At 29.2% G+C, this 22285-nt stretch overlaps 2 protein-coding genes across 3 annotated transcripts; both read right to left on the minus strand.

The window, feature by feature from the left end:
- Positions 1 to 9029: 9029 nt before the first annotated feature.
- Positions 9030 to 12162, minus strand: LOC119676837 (pyrokinin-1 receptor). The gene is made up of 4 exons (XM_038088096.1): positions 11049 to 12162; positions 9465 to 9721; positions 9240 to 9389; positions 9030 to 9155 (listed from the first exon to the last, which is right to left on the minus strand). Exons 1-4 carry the CDS (start codon positions 12160 to 12162, stop codon positions 9123 to 9125), a joined length of 1554 nt encoding a protein of 517 aa, XP_037944024.1. The 3' UTR covers positions 9030 to 9122.
- A 4383-nt stretch (positions 12163 to 16545) lies between these two features.
- LOC119681395 (F-box/LRR-repeat protein 2) lies at positions 16546 to 20930 on the minus strand. 2 transcript variants are annotated; one of them, XM_038094573.1, is made up of 5 exons: positions 20771 to 20930; positions 20561 to 20646; positions 20341 to 20488; positions 17985 to 18532; positions 16546 to 17921 (listed from the first exon to the last, which is right to left on the minus strand). In XM_038094573.1, the coding sequence occupies exons 4-5, from the start codon at positions 18492 to 18494 to the stop codon at positions 16752 to 16754; spliced, it is 1680 nt and encodes a 559-aa protein (XP_037950501.1). In that variant the 5' UTR covers positions 18495 to 18532; positions 20341 to 20488; positions 20561 to 20646; positions 20771 to 20930; the 3' UTR covers positions 16546 to 16751. The 2 variants fall into 2 exon arrangements, with proteins under 2 accessions (XP_037950501.1, XP_037950500.1); XM_038094572.1 differs by lacking the exons at positions 20341 to 20488; positions 20561 to 20646 and having other exon boundaries at positions 16547 to 17921.
- Positions 20931 to 22285: the final 1355 nt, after the last annotated feature.

Below are 22285 nucleotides of genomic sequence, written 5' to 3' on the forward strand. Positions count from 1 at the left end.
TTTAATAAGATAGTTATATCAAAGCTATTGGGACGTAGATGTCTGAAATTCCTTAATGTACCATAGTACTTCAGGTAAATTAATGATTTAATCAATCAATTAAAATATGTCTAATATAATTTCACTTAAACAATTTAGGTATTCAAAGAGGCTATAATTTATATAAATATAATAAAAATGTAATACTCAATTAAAAAAGATATATTCCAAACATTGTAATAATTACACTATTTAAGTAGTTATAAAATAATTTTTTGGTAAATTTGTGTCATATTTTTATATTTATAATTTAAATTTCAAAGATTTTTATTTTTAAATTTTATTAAATATTAATTTCAAATTTTTGTTCTTTGTCATATTTTATTAATTTTATTTTTATTTTATTTCTATATTTCTAAAATATTTATTATTTTAAGTGTATTTCTATTATATGTATATAATATTTATTTTCATTTTAATTATAATAACAAATGTCTTCTTCACAACTTTTATTTAATCAAAATTTTCATTTAAATTCTTGAAAAATATAGCATTTTTTAATTATTTTAAATATTTTCATTTCGAATTGCCGCGTATATACTTACATTTATTATTTATTTAAAATTTATAGAAATTTATTAATTTAATAATCTTTTCAAATATATTGTTTTATTAATTTTTTTTTATTTTATGCACATTACTTTTATTTTTAATGTTTTTATTTTTAAACTTTTTTTATGATAAATAAATATAATTTTTTTTTAACTTCTTTTATTTGCATTTTGTTATTATTATAGTATTAATATTATCGTATTAAAAATTATGTATTATTATTAAAAATTCTAATGAAGAATTGGAAAAATTTAAGTTTAATAAATAATTTTTCTTAAAACCTACAACAGTAATTCTATTTAACATAATTAATATTAAAAATTTAAATTTATTTTTAATTGTTTTTTAAAATTAGAAATAATTACTAAATAATTTTAACAAAAACTGGATTATATTTACCTTTAACAATGGTTAAAATCACCACAAATATTATAAATAACGAATAAAACTTTTTGTACCACATTTTGCAAAATTAAAAATTTTTAAACTATTTAAATATAAGGAAATAATATTTTTATATTTATTTTTTTAATAATAGTTTAGTTTAGTTAAACATTTTTTGTGTACGTCGGTCAGAAAAAAATCACAAAAAGAGGTTTTAAAATTATTTTATAAAATATTATTGTATTTCAACACAGATCTTTGGAAAATTGCTTGGTTTCTCCTTTCTGTTTCGTTGCAGTTGAACGCACGTTTAAAACTGGCTATGAAAGTGCGTTCTACTGGCGGTTTTTATAGTACAACATCAAGCGGCAGTTGAACAGATAAGAATTTACCGTTACAGGCTAAAAGATACAAAATTTCAACACAACTTTTTTTCTGCTGTAAGAATTTAACGACGGACAGAGAAAAAAGTTAGCTTAATAAGCGTGAGCGAATAACCGAACAAATAAGACCAAACAAGCGCAGGAGCAGCAGTCAACAAATTCAAACGGAACTGGAACCTAGTAGTAATACAGGATGCAACTGGCTACCAGCAATCAACAACCAACAAAAAAAAAGACGAGAACAATAACAACAACATAAACGCAACAAGCCAAACCAAACCAACATGCAAGACACATTAACGCAAAGGAAAGTCTTGCAAAAGATTCGTTGGCGTTGTTATCACACGTTGGCTCTTAACTAAAGCACACAACCGCACAACCAACTGCACATAAATATACGTATGTGTGAGTGCACATATGTACATATGCATACATACATACAAAGATACAAACCTGTCAACATATAGTGTAAAGCAGCTCGCACATTAAATATTTCAACAGCGAATGATATATGTTCATACACGCTTGTATCGGTGTTAAGAAAGCTTTTTCGTTCTATGCACACAAATGTGATACGATGTGATGCTGACACTGTGTGTGTGTGTGTGTGTGTGTACGTTTATGTGCTTTGCTGTGCTTTATGGAATTCATTTTGATTTTTTATCAAGCAAATTTAATAGAAACAACCTACAGAAACATTTACAGAACGCAGCTGTGCACGTTATCACACTTTTACCCACACAATTACATTGAAATTTATAAAACTCATACGCACTGCACAATGCAGATTTACGGGGGTAACTACATAACCTATGTAGCATTGTCATAATACTATATAAATATATAAAAGTAGGAACAATTTGAAATTGTTAAAGAAAGTTAAAAAATAGCACTAATGGCCACGATGAGTAAAATATCATATCTATATTCTAGTATATAAAGACATCATATAACATCATATAACATAAATATTAATACAGACGTTTCTAACAAAGTTTTTTCTAACATTGTTTATTTTTATCGTTTATCGTCTTATCGTTTAGTTATATTAATTGACACTCTCGAATTTTTTTTTAATTCTTATCTTATTGGTGCAGTAACTGGCACTTTAACTTTTATAAATTTCAAACTTTTTGAGTGTAGTGAAATGGTTTATTTCTCAATCTATATGAATTCAGTTAAGTAAAGCAACTTATATGGGTTGATTATTAAATCACTTTACATGAGTGACATTTAAATATAATTTGAAAATTTAAGTATCTCATGTTGACAGATTTTAACTAACAAAGTATTAGGTCTTTACGGTTTATAAGTTTATTATCCTATTACTTTCTAATACATAATCTTATTATAATAATAAATATAATTTTATAAATATTTATAAATTATAAATTATATGTGTAATTTTAAGAAACACCAAACTTTACCAGATTTTGTCTGTTACGAATTCGTTACAAAGAGGAAACAACTATTAGACCCTTAATATTAAAAATAAATGAACACAATATTTGATTTCATATATAGTGTATAAGAATTTATTAGGCTTACTTACAAAAACGTGTATTCAAAAACTGCATACCATTTTATCTAAAAGATATTGTGATAAAATTAACCAAGTACAATTCAACTTTCGTAGTATCCCTTGCACACGTACGTACACTTTCGTGTGTGAATAACACAGTGTCAATTTCCGGTTGAACTTTATGTAATTACCACGAACTTCATTTACAGTTCGTATTTATTTCCTTAGTATATTATTGTATAAAGTGGCCATGTGTATGGCTAAAAGTTTCAACAACTTTTTAGGTTATGGAATATTATTTGTAAGAATAGTCGTTAGATGATTTGCTGATAAGAAAATAAAATCTTTTCAACATTGTCAAAATGCATTCTCAAACTAGGCATAAAGAGTCTTTCAAAGTAACTCGCATTGACATACTAGCACATATTATTAACTAAAGCATATCAATTGGGTACAAGTCTCCTTAATTACAACAATTAAGAATGTCAAAATTTCTAAAATGCTTTTATATTAATAAACTAGTCAATTAAGCTCTTCCAAAGTAATTTGCTCTGACCATTAGTAGAAGATATTTCATTTCATGTCATGAACACCTTTCGTACATTCGCCCTTTAGATTGAATCATTATCCTTAAATTTGACTCAATACTCTTCCTGGGTAGGAGATGTTTCACCTGATTTCAAAACCCACTTCCACACATATACGCTTCAGATTGACTCACTAAACCTACACTATGCATGTACTTATGCATGAGGTACAAATTTCCTCGCCCTCTATGTCAATGAGATCAAACTTTTTAACACAACAACTCCACTATATAACAGAGGTAAGAAACGTATAGTCTTCAACTCTCTGATTTGGTTGAATTAACATTGGTAAATATTATGCCTATTCAGCTCTTCTATCTGGGTATTAATTTTTGGAATAGAACTTCATTTGTTAGCTTTTCATCAAATTATTGACTGACTGAGTTTCGCAATTCATTCCTAAGAGATTGTTTTAGCGAAACCGCACAAAGTGCTGTTTGATATATCCCCTTTATTTAAAATAAAAAAATAAATATTTATATATAAAATTTTTTCTTTCTTCAAAATTTTGTCTGCTGGTCACCTTAAAGTTTACACTACTTGCAGTCCGTCTTATATGTTAAGGGACAAAGAAAGTAGGTGTACTACTATCAAAATAATGACGGATATAACATTTTGATTACGATGCACTTGTATATCCTTAAAAGCCACAGATAAGAAGAAGATTTGTTTGGCAAAATTGTTGTAGTATTAAAATTGTACTAAAAAAGTGACATTAGCTAAATTAAAAATATATACATAAATATCATTTTTACTCGCTAATAAATATTAAAAAATTTTCAAAAAAAACATTTTGATATTAAAAACTTCAACTTTCCAGCAACAGGTGAAAGCTTAACAAAATCTGTCTTTTGTATGTATTTGTAAGCCGTCGATGTGCCATATACAGCGTTGGTGTGTGTTCTCATTGCAAGTGTGTGCTTGTATCAGAGTTGTCAAGCTTTTAGGTTCTTACTGTGACTACCTGTTGATAACGATTCTTCATATTACAATCGTAATCCTTTTTCTATCTATTCGGTGGTTCCATGGCTACCATTTTTACTATTCTTAACACTAATCTCAGCGGAGCTGTAAATCACGAAAAAAACTATACGACATTTTGCTATCAAAGTCCGTCATTACCATCGTGTTGAACTATTTCTGCGAAATTTCCACAGGTTTTTTGTGTTCAACATTGAGTCGAAAAAAGCATACATTTTAAAGATATCTATCTGTTCAATGGAAATGACGCAATCCGTCGCGAAATATTTGCGTCAAATTTACAGAAATTAATATTAGATTAGAAAAATGGGAAATGATGATACATTTCTTTATTGCTTCCGTTATTATTCTACGTATATCATAGAGATGTTTCTATTCAAAAATCTTAAAATAGTTTTACTATATACTTTCATATTTTCGTTCACTTAAGTTTCATCCCAAGTGAAGAGAGCAAAATAAGCTACAAATATCACTATATGAGATTAAAATTATATATTATGAATGAATAATGAAACAATCCAGCCATTATATGGTATAAATATAAGTATTAATATAACATCACTCCAATAACTAAGAACAGGAGTCAAAGATAAGTCTTAATAATAAATTCAAAAATCTAAATTAATCTACCCCAGAGTGTTAGGAGATGTGGTTGGTAGTGAAGGTAAAATAGCATACTGATGAAGAAGAATGTGATAAAACTAAAAATCATAGGACCTTAATTAGTAATATTCTAGACCGCAGTTGCTGAGGGGCATGTTGGAAGCAACTAACTGCGTTTAATCAACGTAAAGTGGAAAATCTTAAGAGTTTCATGTTGATATCAATTAAGCAGGACTAATGGTAAAGTGGTAAAGACCAGAAGGTGGGTCATCATTTACTTTGGTAATATATACAGCAATCTACACGATACATAATAGAAAACCTTTTAATATATTAATATAATATATATAAAAAGCAGTCAACACGATACTCAATAAACTTCGTATTAATGTATTTCTATTCTCTTAAAATTCATAAAATTGCTCAGACGAGACAGATTTTATTAATAGATTAATATATTATTAAATACCGTCCATACTGGTTCCACAACTCGTAAAAAAATTAGAACTAAAAATAATTGAAACTAACCCAGTGAAGTCAGAGCCTTTATAACTTTTGTTTTTACAAAAAAAGGGAAAAGTCCTTTATTGACATCAAAAATTTTGGAAAATGAATTTGACAATAATAACCGATTTTTGACCGTTTATGAAACTTATAATTTTCTTAGTCTAACATTATTTTTTATGAAATCTACTTATATTTTATATATATTGTGTATCTTAAAACAAATTGCACACATTGAAGTTCGATATTAAGAAAATAATAATGAGATTATTAATTTAATCGAGTTCCACATAGTGGTGTAATTCACCGGTTTACATAAAAAGGATTTTTAGGTGTTCGAGCTCACTAGAATATTGTTATATTGTTTCATTAAACTGTTTTTACAAGTGCCTTGCATACGTCCATAGTATAGGTACTTTAAACCGATCTAATCATTCTTTGAATTCAAGCTTTACTTTTCTTAACTGATAGTTTGAAGTTGGTTGCGAAACTTACTTGTATGTGAGTAGGTAGATAGGTTGTAGTGGCGGCGTTATTTCCAAAAAGCCCACTTGAGCTCAAATGACGGGTCATCGTGATACCACAGGAATAACATTGGTACGTACATAGATTTAAATCAGTATACAGCCAAATCCAAAAAGGTAAGGACTTCCCCATTAGGTAAAGAAAAACTAACCTGACAGTTCTATGTGTATGAGAGACTTGCGATTTAAATAGGTACTCCATTGTTATAAACATAGTTTATAATTATTCCAAATACAAATTTAAAGTCTACAACGTCACTCGACTTATCAATCTCTCTAACTCGTAAAATGTGGGAATAATAATTCTAAACAAATAAACATAAAAATCTTTTCTGCTCTAAAATTCAAATTAATCGTTTAAAAATAATTTTACAATATTTAAATTTCCGTACTCCATATTCTCTTCCCCATATTCTTTCATATCTTTAAGCATTAGTAATAAAAATAGTTCCTACCATGGTTCACTTAATTTTTGCCATTTAAAACTCACGAAACAAGTTTATCACGTAATCCTTTCGTATGAGTTATGTGGTTTTAACGAACAAAAAGAACCCATAATTTGTATCTGTCAATTAAAAATCATTAAATATTCCAGCAGGAATTATGTATAAGCTAATCGCTGCAAATAACCTTAATTAACGCAAAAAAAGACGAATCCAATAAAAGTATGGCAGGAAGGCAGGAGCATCGATATGCCCACGATGAGGATTGCGAAGTAGGAAAAGCGGAAAAAAGCAACGAGTGACGTGGAAAATGCAGTTATGAAGAAAATATATACTTTTACCTCTTTCATTGCGTGAAAATATGCAAATTGACTTCGGTAATATATTACCCCCACTTTCACTCTCACTCCCACTCCCATGTCTATTCTAAATGTCCTTTGTATATCAAATCAACCGCAATATATTATTTGCTTTAAGTAATACAAAACGAAAACGTCGACGATGGATGTGCTAAGGATAAAAATAAGGACGACTAGTGTGAACGTCGTCTATGCAAATATTTGTACGATTTTTTTTAATATTTAAAGTTTAGCTCAATTGAAATTTTTAAATGCAAATGCAATTTTGTTCATATTTTGCAAAAATGCAATTTATTTTATGGCAATTTCATGTAATTTTTGTGAACCAAACACTCGCAGCTCGAGGAACTGTAAAACGATTTAAGGATAAAACGCGTTGGCAACAATTGTTGTCAATTATCTTTGCAAATCAATATGAGTGACATTGAAGCAGACCCAATAAATTTCCGAAAATGCGTCACGTTTTCCAAAAATAAACTTCTTTCCAAATTACGAAATGCATTCATGGTTAGACAAATAAAAAAACAGAAGAGTATATCGGGAAGAGGTTGATGGGAAACCTTTAAAGTGTTCCTGATGAAAAAAAAAACCGAAACGCTTTTAAGGTCAATATAGCAATGATAATATGCGGAGATTTTGAAAAATTATATTAACAACGTTAAATTATTTAAAGCAATATATCAAAGAATATTCATATTAATGTAAATCTTAAGCTTAACAACTTAAAAGAAAATGTGAAGAATCACAGACCAAAAGGATATTCTTGTACTCAAAAGATTTTATTTTTATAGAGGATAATAATATTGAATAGTATAAAATTCATGTTGTAGAATGTGATATTTATATAAACAGGATTATTATTATCAATTATAGTCAGTAACAATTTCATCGTTGATTAAACATTAATGGCATGTTCCTAACCACCAACCTACTGACAAAGAATGGTTGCTTGATTGATATGGCTGGTCAGCAGATCAGTTTTAAGATCACATTCTTCGCGAGTACCCACAGTGGACAAGACTACAGTCGTTATGTTGAGTTTCACAGTATTAACAGATCATTTGTCCTTGCCGTTCAGTAGTGCGATAACGAAAGATAAGTATCCTAAACTGAATAAATAAAAAATGATGATAAAATATATAAAATATAGTACATTAGAGATACTTAATTTGCTGTAAGTTGTTTTCGTTATTAAAATCAAAAAATTCACTAAATGGTTACAAAATATATATGTACATACATAAATGTTTATTAAAGAAGCTAATAGTAGTTCTTCCTTTAAATTTTTAATAGATTCAGCGACCTAATATACGTACTTAAGCCAATAGACAATCCTTTCCTAACAGAGAATCTAAATAATTAATTATTAATTAATTAATTAAGTAATTATTCTTAAGAATCTGTACAAATTTCGGATCTATTCGCACTTAAAAGTTAAATACTAATTACAACTGTCGTGGTTTCTCTGTACTTAAGAAAGAAAAATTAAATTGGCTTCTACACAAACGAAGTAACTGGTAGGGCTACAAAAACAACAAAACAAACTATAATCCTATCAATTAATTTCAAAACTAAATGACTCAATGAATCAATTATGATTTCTTTTAAAATAATAGAAAAAAAAATAAAATAAATAATTTAGGGAAGACCCGATAAGAAGAATTTACCAATCTAGTACCTCAAAGTATGTTAATCCGGTTCTATATTTAACTAATAACTGCTGTCAATTTTAACCTAAATTAATTTATCCATATATAAAAAATATGATGTACTCTTCTTATTGATATATGTGGTATGTTCAAGAACAAAGAGATTATAAGATCTCTATCACAATTATAAACATATATTTCTGGTGCCTGGTTCGGACACAAACTTTCTTAAATTTTAGAAATACATAAATAGAACATTAATACCTATATCCTATATAAATACTGTTGTAATCACGAAAGTCCGCTATATACTCATATTCTAAAGATAGAATCATCGCTAAAAGTAATAAGAATTTTCTATCAGAGTTTGAATATATGTTAGTATATTTTTACATAAAAAATGTTAAAAATCACAAAATAGCGTAGTTATATATCTAAAATTAATATTCATATAAATAAACAAAATTTTGAATAATAATGTATAGATGTGTAGCATATGACCAATATTGTACAGAAGAATATATTTTGTTTTGTTTTTTAAGCTGTGAAAAGCATTACAAAATTTTCTTTCTGGTAAAAATTTTGATGACGATTAAATCGTCTCGTTTTTTTCCTGCACCACCGCCTGAAAAAGTTAGAGCAAAAATTATTTCTATTATTTCTTAGAAAATAGAAAAAATAGAAAATATTTGCGATGCGGTGAACTCACCTGAAGCACAGAATGTTTACTAACCAATTCTGTTTCGCTGGACTCCCGCTGCGTAGTAGATGTTAATGTGGCATTGCGCCGCAAACGGCGTGACTCCTGTGTGCGTCTCGAATTTATAGAGCCTTTTGCTTTCTTTCGGAATAGAATTGCCTGAGATATGAAAAGTTAGTTTAAAAAAAGAGATTTAACATTTCCATTTACGTGGCATATAGTGATTTAGTTTACCTTAAAAGCCTCACGAAACTTGTTGCTCATTATATTATACAAGAGCGGATTAATGCATGTCGAAAGATAGTAAAGTACTCCGGACACGTAAGTCATAACAGTGTAAATAATTTCCTCATGATTGTTAGTATCAAGTTCTTCACTCCCAGTACTGTCGTCGGTGCCACCACCGACAATGACATCGGTGCCATAAATCGCGATTAAACGTTGCGCATGGAACGGAGCCCAACACAAAAAGAAGCAAATGACAACAGCAACTGCAATTAGCGACAGCAACAACCAAAATAATTACAAAGTACAATTTATGATTATTAATATTATATTAATATGTCAATTGTTTATACGTATAGATACACAATATAATCACTTTTAGATACTTCGCCATATCAATGAATTGCAATGCTAAATACCGACTTACTTATCTCTATGATATAAAGGGTCACACAACGACTAAACGACTCAGAGACTATATGTAGCCGCAGACAAGGTACCATGTATGTTCCAAATATTCGATTGCTGCTTTCAATAATCTCTTATGTTATGTACATGGGGAAACCATAAATTGGTTAGCGATAAATTCACAGCTGGTGTCCAACTGCAAATTATTCCGAACTGCTTAATAAACAATTTGGTTCTTTATTTTTGGCAATTGTGCAAACACAAAAAATGGTAAAAATAAACTAACAATGGATAAGTAAATACAGTACATAACAAGTACATAACATGGATGCTAAACTAAATTACTACTTCGCCACAAACACTCTCTAAATAGATTGTGTCATATTTACCACACATGATATGTGTACAGTACGGCGGAAATAAGCATCCATTGAAATAAAATAGTTTACAGAAAACATATGTACATATATATCAGAATATACTATTTGTATTTATAAGATAATAAAAATTTACATTTAGCCTGTCTACAAACAGATAGAGATAAGTGGGAACTCTTCTCATGGAAGATTCGCTCCTTTAGAACAGGGCTGCGGCCTCTCACTCTGCACAATGACTTATATGGGCTAGCGATCGCATTTAATCTGGACAGCTCTGCTTTAGAACATAAGAAGAGATACCATAAAAAAATTTTAAAACACGTTTATTTTAAATTGTAATTTGATGGCAATTATGATGGTAGTAACTATGGTCTGCCAAACCTCAATTAATTAAAATAATACAAAAAAATTTTGGTTGTTGTAGTTCATTACTTTTCGAAACCTCTCTATCAAAAGCACGTTTATTAAAATAATTTTAATTGGAATTACTCTAATTATTGAACGGAAAACCGTTGCGGTATTATCTTTAATATAATGCTGGCTAGCTGACTGCAGGAATTTTGAATGTAGGGAACCTCATTCTGGGACATGGAACTTGCGTAGTAAAGTCTTTAATGCTCACTCTATGGATTTTTAATAGACATTCAGGAAAGTAGAAATTTATCATTTAGAAAATATTAAAATTTGTACTGATTATGGAAACAATTTTGAAATGTTTTGCTTTTTATATTTTAAGCAACATTTTTATAAATAAGTAAATAGACAACATTGATTAGTTAAATTATTATGAAATTTTTCATTCACCTACCAAGCATTTTTAACACTCGTTTTGTACCAAAATGACTAGAACGGCCACGTCCACGTCCTCGTACTGCACTCAACTGAGTTCCACCAGAATAGCGATATAAAACGGTGTCACCACGATTAGTGCCTTTATTGCTGTTCAAGCGTTCACAAGCAGTTTTTTTATCATCGCCAACACTTTTAGCATCTCCAGCATTGATAATTAAATCTGAGCGATATAATTTCAGTCCAATCAACAAATACAGAACCACAATTATCGACATTGGAGCAAGGAAAAATATGAAAGTCGATAATTGAAAGGAATGTTCTATGATATTTCGTACCACCGAACACTTTTCAACGCCACTAAAAATTATAATACCAAACTGTGCGGCCTGTGGAATGGCAGTAAGAATGGATAAAATCCATATTAATACTATGATACGTATGGCACGACTAAGCTTTGACATAGCCTGACCCAAAAATGGGTGACATATACCTACATAACGCTCAACAGTAAATGCGGTTATAGTTAGCACAGTAGCATTAGCAGATGTTTCCGCTACTACACCACGCCCAATACAGAAAAACTCACCGAAAATATATGGATACTTTGACCAAATAAAATACATCTCTTGTGGTACACCAGAGATCAGTAATAAGAAATCCGATATAGCCAAACTGAAGAGATAATAGTTTGTCGCTGTATGCATAGAACGATTTTTCTTAATGACAATGCAAGTTCCAATATTTCCAATAACACCAGTAATAAAAATCAAAGTATAAATGATTGTTACCGGTATGACAATTTTTAGTGAATCGCGTTGTGGTCCAAAATCATAATACGGCGAGGTGTTATATGATAATGTATCATTGTAGTTGTCTAGTAGCCAAGCGAGAGAGGTTGAATTCGGTTGTGGAATGTTAGTTCTTGTTACTAACGTTATAGACTCGTTATAGGCATGAATCTTATTTTCACCACTATTGGATCCATTTTCACGACTGCCAAAAACATTGTCACTTAATTTGAAAAAACCCATATTATCAAAATTTGTCGTAAATGGCGTTGTAATGGTGTCGGTGTTTTCTATAATTACTGATGGAGATAAATTAACATTCGTTAAATTTATTTTCGTCATTATTAACGAAAAGTTATGAAAAGTTAATCCCAATTTATTTATGAACTTAAATGATTTGTTGCCGCTTCAACAGCAAATTTATTTTGATGATTCCATTAATCAATCACATATCGTTAATACATGACTTTGACGATAGCCTGTTGAAAACTGTAATCATTTGTTAAATAAACAATAAGAACAATTGTTTATGTTAGCAATTCCTCATTTATTGCAAATCATCCATTGGGTGATTAGACCAGTTCAGATATTTTCAACTCACACTAAATTCGCAATCACAACGCAGACGTTGTGCGGTATAATGCAAACCGCGTCAAAATTGATTAATTTTATGGCTAATCGCACTATTTATTTAATTTCTCCATTATTTAATTCTATTTATTATCCGAGTTTTATCTTTCTTTTAATATATTTTTAACTAAATATGAACTTGACCCCTTATGTGTTAAGTACTATCACACTTTATTGTACAATATTTCCTTAGTCAATAAGCGCGAAAGCGAAAAATTCCTCTAAGCAATTTTGCTTCCGATTGGTACTACGTCCGAGTTGCAACTCCAGAATTTATCGTACATGCGAGAGCATAAATTCAAATTTTGATTGCATGTGGAAAAGTTTATTGATATAAAATTTATCCGTTGAACGCGCGTATCGAACTTGCCTGATAAACTAATCAGATTTATCTGCGCATCGCTATCTGCCATAATTTCCGATATTGCGGCTGAAATTTGATTTCACTCAGTCACCCTACAGTACTCATACAGGCACCAGATAGACTCTCCATGTCGGCATAAATATTTTACGTACCGCATAATTGGTATCACATAAATAATTTTCTTTTCTTAATTGAAAGTAAATGTTATATATATGCTTATTATGTAGATGTATATGTGTATTTTTATGTAACGTGTATTGATATCATATAACACAGTTCAAATTTCATTAAAAATATACTTCACATTACTACATAATAAAGTACATATATCTCTGTGCTGGTAGGTTGCAGTGGCAAGCCAGTATATAACTTCCATATACCTCAATTAGGGATTTTTCGCGGATTTGCTACCACATTCCTCGCAACAACCCTAGTATAGAAGAGTAGTTACTAAATCCAGCCCTCCGAATTTAGATAATTTAATAGGTTTATCGTCTTCACCGATTTACAGTCTGATAAACTATCAAAGAAATATCTACCTAAGAACCTATATCTTCTGGACGTCAAAGCCGGGTATTCAGAAAGAAAATGTTTTATGGTTTCTTTTTCCTGCGAGTTCCCACAACTTCTGCAGTGAGGATTATGAGGAATGCGCAGTTTCTCTGCGTGGGGTCCAGAAAGAAAGAAGACCAGAAAGAACACTCTCTTTTGATGAATCCGAAGCGCTATTTTTATTATAGGTGAGCCATGTTAACCTGGAAGTTGCACATGATTTAAGTGCTTTCCATTTGTAATTGACAACTTGCAGGAAGTAGAGGAAGGTACTTCACTTAATGGTCTCTAGGGTAATATAAACCGGTACTGCCAGTGATACATCCAGTGAAGCTAACCGATTTAGCATGTCGATTGTTTCTCTACATTCTCTGGGATTTAAACAAAACAAAGCAGTTACGCAACCAGGGTTCACCAAGTTTTCCAGATAGACTTCCCTGACAGTTTTTGGCACCGTCTAGTGATTTGTGTATATACACCATGTATAAATACGAGAGAGAGAGAGAGAGAGGAGATGTCCTCTAATTTTACTACTCTAATTTTAAATTAAAAATTATGCATATTTCAAACATTATTAAAACTGGTAGAGTTATGTTGGTGGAATGTGCTAAGGCACAAAATGAATTCAAATCAAAATCAATGATCAACTGCCGGTCATTACTCCTTAGAACTGTTTTTTCATCGAGTCCTAGACTCTAGAACCGTTCCCATCATTATATTAATGTTCAATCAGCTGTTCTCAAACAAACAAAAACACTACGTTCGATAAGTGTAACGGTTGTAACAACTGGTGTCTACAGATGTTCTGATTTATGTAACCGTACAAATTGGAATTCTGTTTTTCAAAGTAAGTATTATTAGATATCAACTTCTTATTTTAATTACGCTACTCATCCACATAATTCTAACAACTCTATATCTATCGATAACATCTAACGTACCTAGTTATAATCAAATTCATCTCATTCATGACTATACTCTATGCTATATATGCAAATATTACAAACTTTTCATAGTTCCATTAGAACATATGTAGTTCTATTAAGTAGAATATAGAACACAGCAGAATAATCCAATCCATGCATACAGTCACATAGTCCCCTGACTGTAAGCTTGAAAAGCTATGAAAACCATCTTACAAATGTTATTGTGGGACAATATTTATATATATACACATATATCATTAGATATATATTACGACTGTTTAATAAGAGATAAAATGTTTTTAAAATATTCTTATTATCGCGCATATTTCTGACCCACATAAATTAATCAAACAACGGCATTTCTGAATTCTAATTCAATGTTATCATAATCTTCGATCTTAAACATTATGTAAAGCAGTTCTTCCGACTTTAAGTACTTAATGTTTTATCATTTATCATAAACTAAATAATAAGCTATAATTAAGGAAATCAAATTCCAGCAACGGCCTTGATAATTTACTCCGGGTAAGCATATAGAGATAAGCAGTACAGGTTAATAACTTTGCTATATCTACTAGCCAAACTTTTGAATTCTCCTATCTTAGAGTAAATGAGATTGTCTCTCATTACCCATGCTCTCACTAATTTGGGTCTAATTGGGACTAATTTGAGTCTTGCTCAAATGGTCCGCGGACTACAATCAAAATATCAATTATTGATGAGTATTGTTTTCGTAAAAGCATTTGAAACGGTCTTTATGTATAACTTAATAGATAATTTTCAACAAATATATATATTCACAATTTACAGCCATGACATAAATTGTCCACAGACTATTAATATTATTAATAAAGTACCAATTATTAAAATTTGAATTTTATGTTGTTGATGTCTTTATTGCTGATATTCTTCTTATGTTTTTTATGTAATAATAGACTCATCCCAATGAAATTTATCATCGCAAGGTGTATGTATATATATTTGATTAAAAACCCATCTAGCCAGCTTTTTTTGACTGCATAAAAACTCAAAAAGTTATGAAACCTTGTGGTCTCGCTATAAAATGTAATTAGAGTAAACGTCTAGTATCTACCATATCTACGTCCAAGTCGTGGTAATAATTACGAAGGGAATCTTAGGGAAGGGAAGGGAATCTTTCATTGATATTTCATTGAATACCTTTAACACCACACAAATATGCCTCACAATGAAAAAATGAATATAATATAAACTACGCTAAAATTATGAATTAGGAGACTTACAAGAAGAAACATATTAATATCAATTTATAAATTTAATTAATTAAAAAAATAATTTTCAAAAAATAATAGCTTAACTACATCTATAATTAACTACATCTATCTATAATCTATAACTAATCTATAATTCTTTCTTTAACTTCTTTATTCGATTAACCGAATGGGTTGTTATAGAAATCATTTATTAAATCGGACGGCTACTGTATTTAAAAATAATGTCCTTGACTTATTAAACTAGAACAAAAGCTCCTAAAAAACATTTTTAAATCTTGTGTCCTGATATAATCAGCTTAAAATATATTTACTTTCTCACTTAAAACAAATTAACGTAACTCAATAATTATCAATTATATATATGCATTAGATCATTTTAATTCTTCAAAATCAACATATCATATCATATACTTGCAGTTGAACTTCTGTTTGACGAACTCGTCAGAACCGGGAGTTGGTTTCGGGGAGTTCATTAAAAACTATATGACTATATATGACTATATTTAACATGATTTATGTGTGGGCAAATAAACTTAAAGAATTTATTAATTTTATGATATATTAATTATACAGTTTTAAAATTTTTTCGATAACGATTTTATAATTTAGAAATTTTATTTTATGAATTAAACTTGCTGGTGTTGATTTTATGATTGTTCACAGGAAGACTGGATTAAATACTTTAATTGTTTTTTGTAGAAATTGTGTTTTCTAATTGGATAATATTTTTCTTAAATATTTTTTTGTTATATGAAACTACTACTAAAATATATATATATAAATTCAAGTTATTTACATCTTTAATATTTGCTAATGCTAATTTTATTTATTTAAAACATTTAATTTTACTTAATTTTAAAATGTCAAATATATCACTTAACAATTGAATTTATTTAACAATGCAATTCTTAGCGTAAAAATTTCTTTAAAAATATATACAGTTGTGGTATATAAAAAATGTATTGTTTTCGATTTTTATAATCAATTTTGCGACACTGGTACATTAGGAATAAATTACTTATTAAATATTTAATTAATTATAAATTGCACAAAAATATTAAAAGCTTTACGAACGTCACATCTTCAAATTTTGGTACAAGTTTTTAATCTAAAATTTAATTTGATTTTAACTAATTTATTATATATAAACTATTGCTGCATTAAGCAATGTTAAGTCTTAGTTTTCTTATAAGAAATTTATTTGTACTAAAGTTTCAGCTGTGGTCTAACGCGTAACAGACGACGGGTCTCCTCTTTTACATCTAGGGAATTAATACCGGATATGCACAGTTCGTTAATATTCTTGCAGTGCTCTATGATGTAATCAATGGCACGGCTCGTCACTTTGTTGCAATTATTTATGTTTAGTTTACGTAATCGCTTTAGACCTTTGGCAACATGCATAATGGCCTCATCGTCGATGCTTACACAACTATTTAAATCCAATGATTCGAGCATGGGGCAATTAGTGACTAGATGCGCAATACCAGGCGATGATATCCTATGGCAGTAACCCAATTTCAACACGCGCAGTTCTTTGAATTTAAAAGCATGCGTTAGTGCATAATTTGTTATTTGACATCCACGTAGGCTCAATGTTTCTAGTCCACGTAGACGTAATATTGAAAACTGTGGTTTTATGGCTCTTCCCAACAACTGCCTGTCTGTGATGGCGCATTCGTTGAGTACTAGTTTTCTTAAACGTGTCAAATGTTGAAAAAGCGAAGAAATAGACTTATTTCTGGAAATGTTTCGACAATTCTCTAGGCTTAATACCTCCAGATACGGCAAACGTTCGGCTAATAAACTAATAGTCTCACCAGTTAGGTCACTGTTATCATTTAGATACAGGCCACGTAGTTTTGTATTGCACTCTTTCGCAATACCTTTTAGTAAACCTTCTTGTGAAACGAAACTGCAGTACGAAACATTTAGCACTCGTAAATTGTTTCTCAGATTCCATAACAGTCCCATGCTTTCATCATTCAAACAAGTGCAGAACATGAGTTCCAAATTTTCGAGTGTGTTCTTCCATTTACGTAAAATAAGCAATATAAGCGGATGGTTAATTCGCATTAGACCACTCATGCATAATTGTTTAAGCGGTGCTTCGTCTGGTATAAATGCAAAAGCGCACGACAACCAGTCGGATGAGCTATTTCCCGAAAGTATGATAGAATCCAATTTTTTCAAATTTGCAAAAATCTCACACCATTCTTCTAAGTCTCCTTCCGGTTGCGTTGGAAAGTAAAAGTTTATTAGCCTAAGAGTTTCTGCATGCATACGAACTAAATTTGTCATTAAATCCGCAGGTTGAATAACATAACGAACTTGTAACTTTTGTAATTTGATGCGGGTATTCTCTTTTGTCAGTTGCTATACAGATAAAGAAATGTTAGAGATTATTATAAAGAACACGTGAAGAGATCTTTCACTTACTTGCAGTAATAATATTTTAAACTGATCCGTTAGATTATCACAGAGTAAATCGATTGATGTTAAACTTTCGAAATTATTTAAATCCATGGCAATGCGGTTCTCACCTACTGGCATCCAATTTATGTTTCCTACTGTCAACTCTCTTAACTTTGGACATTTCCCTTGAATATTGGTAAATACTGCAGCGTTGTTTAGACGTAAACTAATTATGTGTGAACCTATTTTGTTTAGTATTTTATCTAAAAAATTACAGCTGTACAATTGATATAGATGAACGTTTTGATATATCATGGTACTGGCCGCATCGGGCTTCTCCAACCGACTTAACAGTGAAAATAGATTATCCTTTGTGATTATCAGACGATTTCGCACCAAAAACTCAGGCAAACTCGCCAAATGCAACCAACGTTTGCAAACGAGCCTTGCCCACAATAGATCCACTCGAGACAGATAGGAAAATATATTTAATATAACTTCGTTTGGCAAGTGCTCTATCTCAAAAGTAGCCATTTTAGAGCGCTAGAGTACTGCTACGATAGAAGAATAAACTGCAAATATTAAAAAATAATGAATTTCATTTAAGAAATGTCCTTTCTGTTTGTTTGGGACGCATGTTAAAATAATCAAGTGAAATGATTAGGTCAGTTTATAAATGAAAATGAATATTGATTTTAAGTACATTTAAGTGTTTATCCCTCTCTGTTGCTAGGGCATTTGGTATTTCAGTTTGAAGGGTATATTTTTCACGTGCTTTTGTTTATCAAGGTTGAATAGTCAAAAAAATAAACAAATACCAGACAATACTACAGAACAGTTTCTAATAAATGCTATACCTGATATTGAGTGCCACTGTTACGTGAATGGCTTAATGAATGAAACATGTATATATCTTGTATTTAATAGTATATTACAACAGCTTATTCATTATTTAAGCGACATATACACACTTTTAATATTTAAATAGATATATACGAGTATTTTTACTTAAACATTGAAATATAAAAGTTAGAAATTATGGAAAATTTTAGGGGCCACAAATAAGCCTTGAAATATAAAGCAGCCTTTAACAACCACCAGTTTTTTTCAATGCTTGGAGATATATTTCCTACGTTTGATCATTTTCTAGTTTTATATATATTCCTTTGAACACAGTATGACGTTAAGAGTCACGTCATAATCCTTTGCCGTGCAGGTATTGGTTTATATTAGCTGAATGGTAATTATAATATATTTGTCCAGATTGATAAAGAATTTCTTTTTTATTCCACCAGTATGAATATTTTTAGATTACCTTAAAAGTAAATATACTATGTTCAGACACAACTTAATTTCATAAAAATCGTAATTTCATATTCGGTTCAGTGAAATTAAGTTGGTTTTTCCATACAAAATTCATACAAAATACAAATTAAAACGAAGGCTGAAATTAAGGTACATTTCAAATGCAAATATGCGTAAAATAAATATTAAGGGAGAGATAAAGTTGAGATAACGAAAAAGTGACTTTAGTGAAATCGGGAAAATATTTTATAAGTAGTACAAATTTTTAAATTTGTATTTAGAGAAAAAACTGTAACTGTTATTAATTTAAAATAGAGTGAAAAATAATCTACTCACGATAGGTAAATTCATTGATTATTTGAAATGATCACATTCAAGCTGAAGTATGCATGAATGAAATCCTGAAATCCACTAAAGCTAATAAACCTACATAATGCCATCTTTTATAGGTATAATAATCAACTTTGAAAATTTTCTAGATACAAATTGTGTTTGGAGCATGTAATTTTTAATATTCGATTTGTTAACAAAAAACATGATTTCCTCAATTCGGGGCAGTATGAACACTTTCGAAATTAACTTAATTTCATATCAACGAAATTTGGCTGTCTGAACATAGTATTAGTATTGATTATAATATAATTATAAAAAGTAATTAAATGAAACTGTTGTACTTCAATTCTTCTTTAAACGAATTCATTAACGTTACTTAGTACACCTAATAGTTTTGTGTCAAACTTAAATGAATTGTGTATTGAATATATTATTAAAGAGAACAAAAATATAATTATGTTTTAAAATGTTCAAGTATTCAAGCTGATAAATTTAGTTTTCTATGGTAAACGATTGGTTTTTCTTTAATAGAGGGCCTTAACTTCAATTATAACTTGATAATATAAATTATTTTATTCTACATATAAATGATATTATTCTATAAATAAACCAATTTATTTTACATTCAAACTAAATAATTATATACACAAATCATTAAAATTTATTACAATAAATAGTGTTTATTATGATTCATACATACTTCAGCTTGAATGTAATCATTTCATATAAGCAATGAACATACCTAACGTGAATAGATTTTTTTTAATTTGGCAACCCTACTACGCACCAATTATCAACGCCTTCGCAACTGCGACAGCAAAAGCGCTGCTCGAAACCAAACGCTACATGAGGTGATTAAGTTAGTTCTCTTTATTTAGAATTTATAAACTCTGTTTGAAAATAAAAATAATAATTGCATAAAAACGCTTACTATGAATTCAATTAGATATCATGAACATTACCTGAATATTGGCATAATCTAATCTAAAAATGAAACGTCAATTTGTTTTGCTTGTCAACTTTTCTCTCCTTGCTTACGAACAATATTCTAAACAAAACAGTGCAAATAAATAACGTTCTCAACGTTTTATATGTACTTTATTTATTTATTTGTTTTTTTTTTTGCACAATTGAAAATCTCATTTTTTATGTTCATGTTTTTTAATGCTTACCCACTCTTCTCGCAGTGTTCGTCAATTTTTTAATAAATTTTAAATGATTTGTTAGTGCTCTTGTTCTTTTTTCACAAGTGACTTCATTCAATTTTTGTCATATTTTTTTCTCACATTGCATTTCATAATAAAATCGGCAACAACAACGACAGCATTTTTAGGCAGAATATTTCAATTAAACATATGAGAAACTTGAAAACATTTGTTTAATATATTTATGCGCACTATTTTAATACATTTAACTGGTAAATTTTTGTTATTTGTATATTTGTATTTAATATATACAAATATTTACACACACATTTTAATTTTATTTTATTTATTCTATTTGATTTTGTCTAATAAAATATAAACAAAAATAAAAAATCAACAACCTGCTGTCAAAAAAAAACACAAAAACTAAACGCACACTGACATAATTCCACCGAACCTAAAATCCAATTGAATGAAAATAATTCAACATACCAGAATTTTGTAGAAAATGGAAATATCAAACCAAACGTTCTTTCGCTCTCTGCTCTCAAGTTGAGCATTTTTCTATGTATTTTTTTGCCCACATGCTCAAGTTTTGCGCTACCAACATAAATAAAGTACAGTGGCGGCTTTCTATTGCGGCAAAATACCCTTGAGGTGAAATATGTGCAGCCAAGCGAACAAATAATGTGGTGTATATAATTTATAGAAATTATTATACAGTTTTTTTAGCTTATTAAATTGTTTAAAATTAATTCTACAAGTAAATGTTTGTATAATTATTAATTAATTTAAACAATTAATTTAATTTAATTCAATGAAATTCTATAAATTATAACAATTTATTTAATAAATGCTTTAGAATTAAACCATAATATATGATATTTGACTTCTAGTTAATAATTGTTGTGTTCATTCAACTAAGTAACTGCTAGATATAGATTTTTTTTTTAAAATCATAACAAAATATGTCCAGCTGGTATAAAATGTCTTGCTTTTTATTTAAAATTCTAAAAAAGTTGTGTTTAATAATTATTTAACAAGAAAAGAGCTAAGTCAATATAATATCAAGTCGTATTACTTAGCCATGCTGACTTAGATGTTCTTATATGATTATATGAAATAATTCGCTTAGTAGAGATAAAATTACCCTAGCAGAAATAAAATTCAACTGGACAAAATATTTGCCGAATCGAATATAAAAAATATTTAAAAGATTAACTGAGAAATATTATACTGCATAAAAAATAAAAAAGATTGACTTTAACTTTGCCTCAACTTCAAATAATTTATTACAAATCAATTATTTACTTATTAAATATTTTTTCAATTGTAATTTTAAATTTACTTTCTGCTAAAAAATTATATATATATTTCTATACATATATATATATATTAAAAAATATTGGCTATAATAAACAAGTTTCTATATATAAATTACTTTAAAAGAAAAATAAAATTGCCAAAATTTACTTTAAAGAGAAATGCCAAACTTTGAAAAATTATAGTTAAAATTTACATAAATTTCCTACTAAATTTATT

The sequence above is a fragment of the Teleopsis dalmanni genome, chromosome 2 (assembly GCF_002237135.1).
Source record: "Teleopsis dalmanni isolate 2A chromosome 2, ASM223713v2, whole genome shotgun sequence".
Lineage (NCBI taxonomy): Eukaryota > Metazoa > Arthropoda > Insecta > Diptera > Diopsidae > Teleopsis > Teleopsis dalmanni.

Excerpts from the sequence above, each read along its gene's own strand:
- LOC119676837 (XM_038088096.1), bottom strand. The coding sequence starts at position 12,162 with ATGACGAAAATAAATTTAACGAATGTTAATTTATCTCCATCAGTAATT. Across the intron at positions 9,722-11,048 it reads ACGAGTGTTAAAAATGCTTG|TTGCTGTTGTCATTTGCTTC; the intron begins GTAGGTGAATGA and ends CGCTAATTGCAG. Across the intron at positions 9,156-9,239 it reads GTAAACATTCTGTGCTTCAG|GCGGTGGTGCAGGAAAAAAA; the intron begins GTGAGTTCACCG and ends TAACTTTTTCAG.
- LOC119681395 (XM_038094573.1), bottom strand. The coding sequence starts at position 18,494 with ATGGCTACTTTTGAGATAGAGCACTTGCCAAACGAAGTTATATTAAAT. Across the intron at positions 17,922-17,984 it reads TTAAAATATTATTACTGCAA|CAACTGACAAAAGAGAATAC; the intron begins GTAAGTGAAAGA and ends TTATCTGTATAG.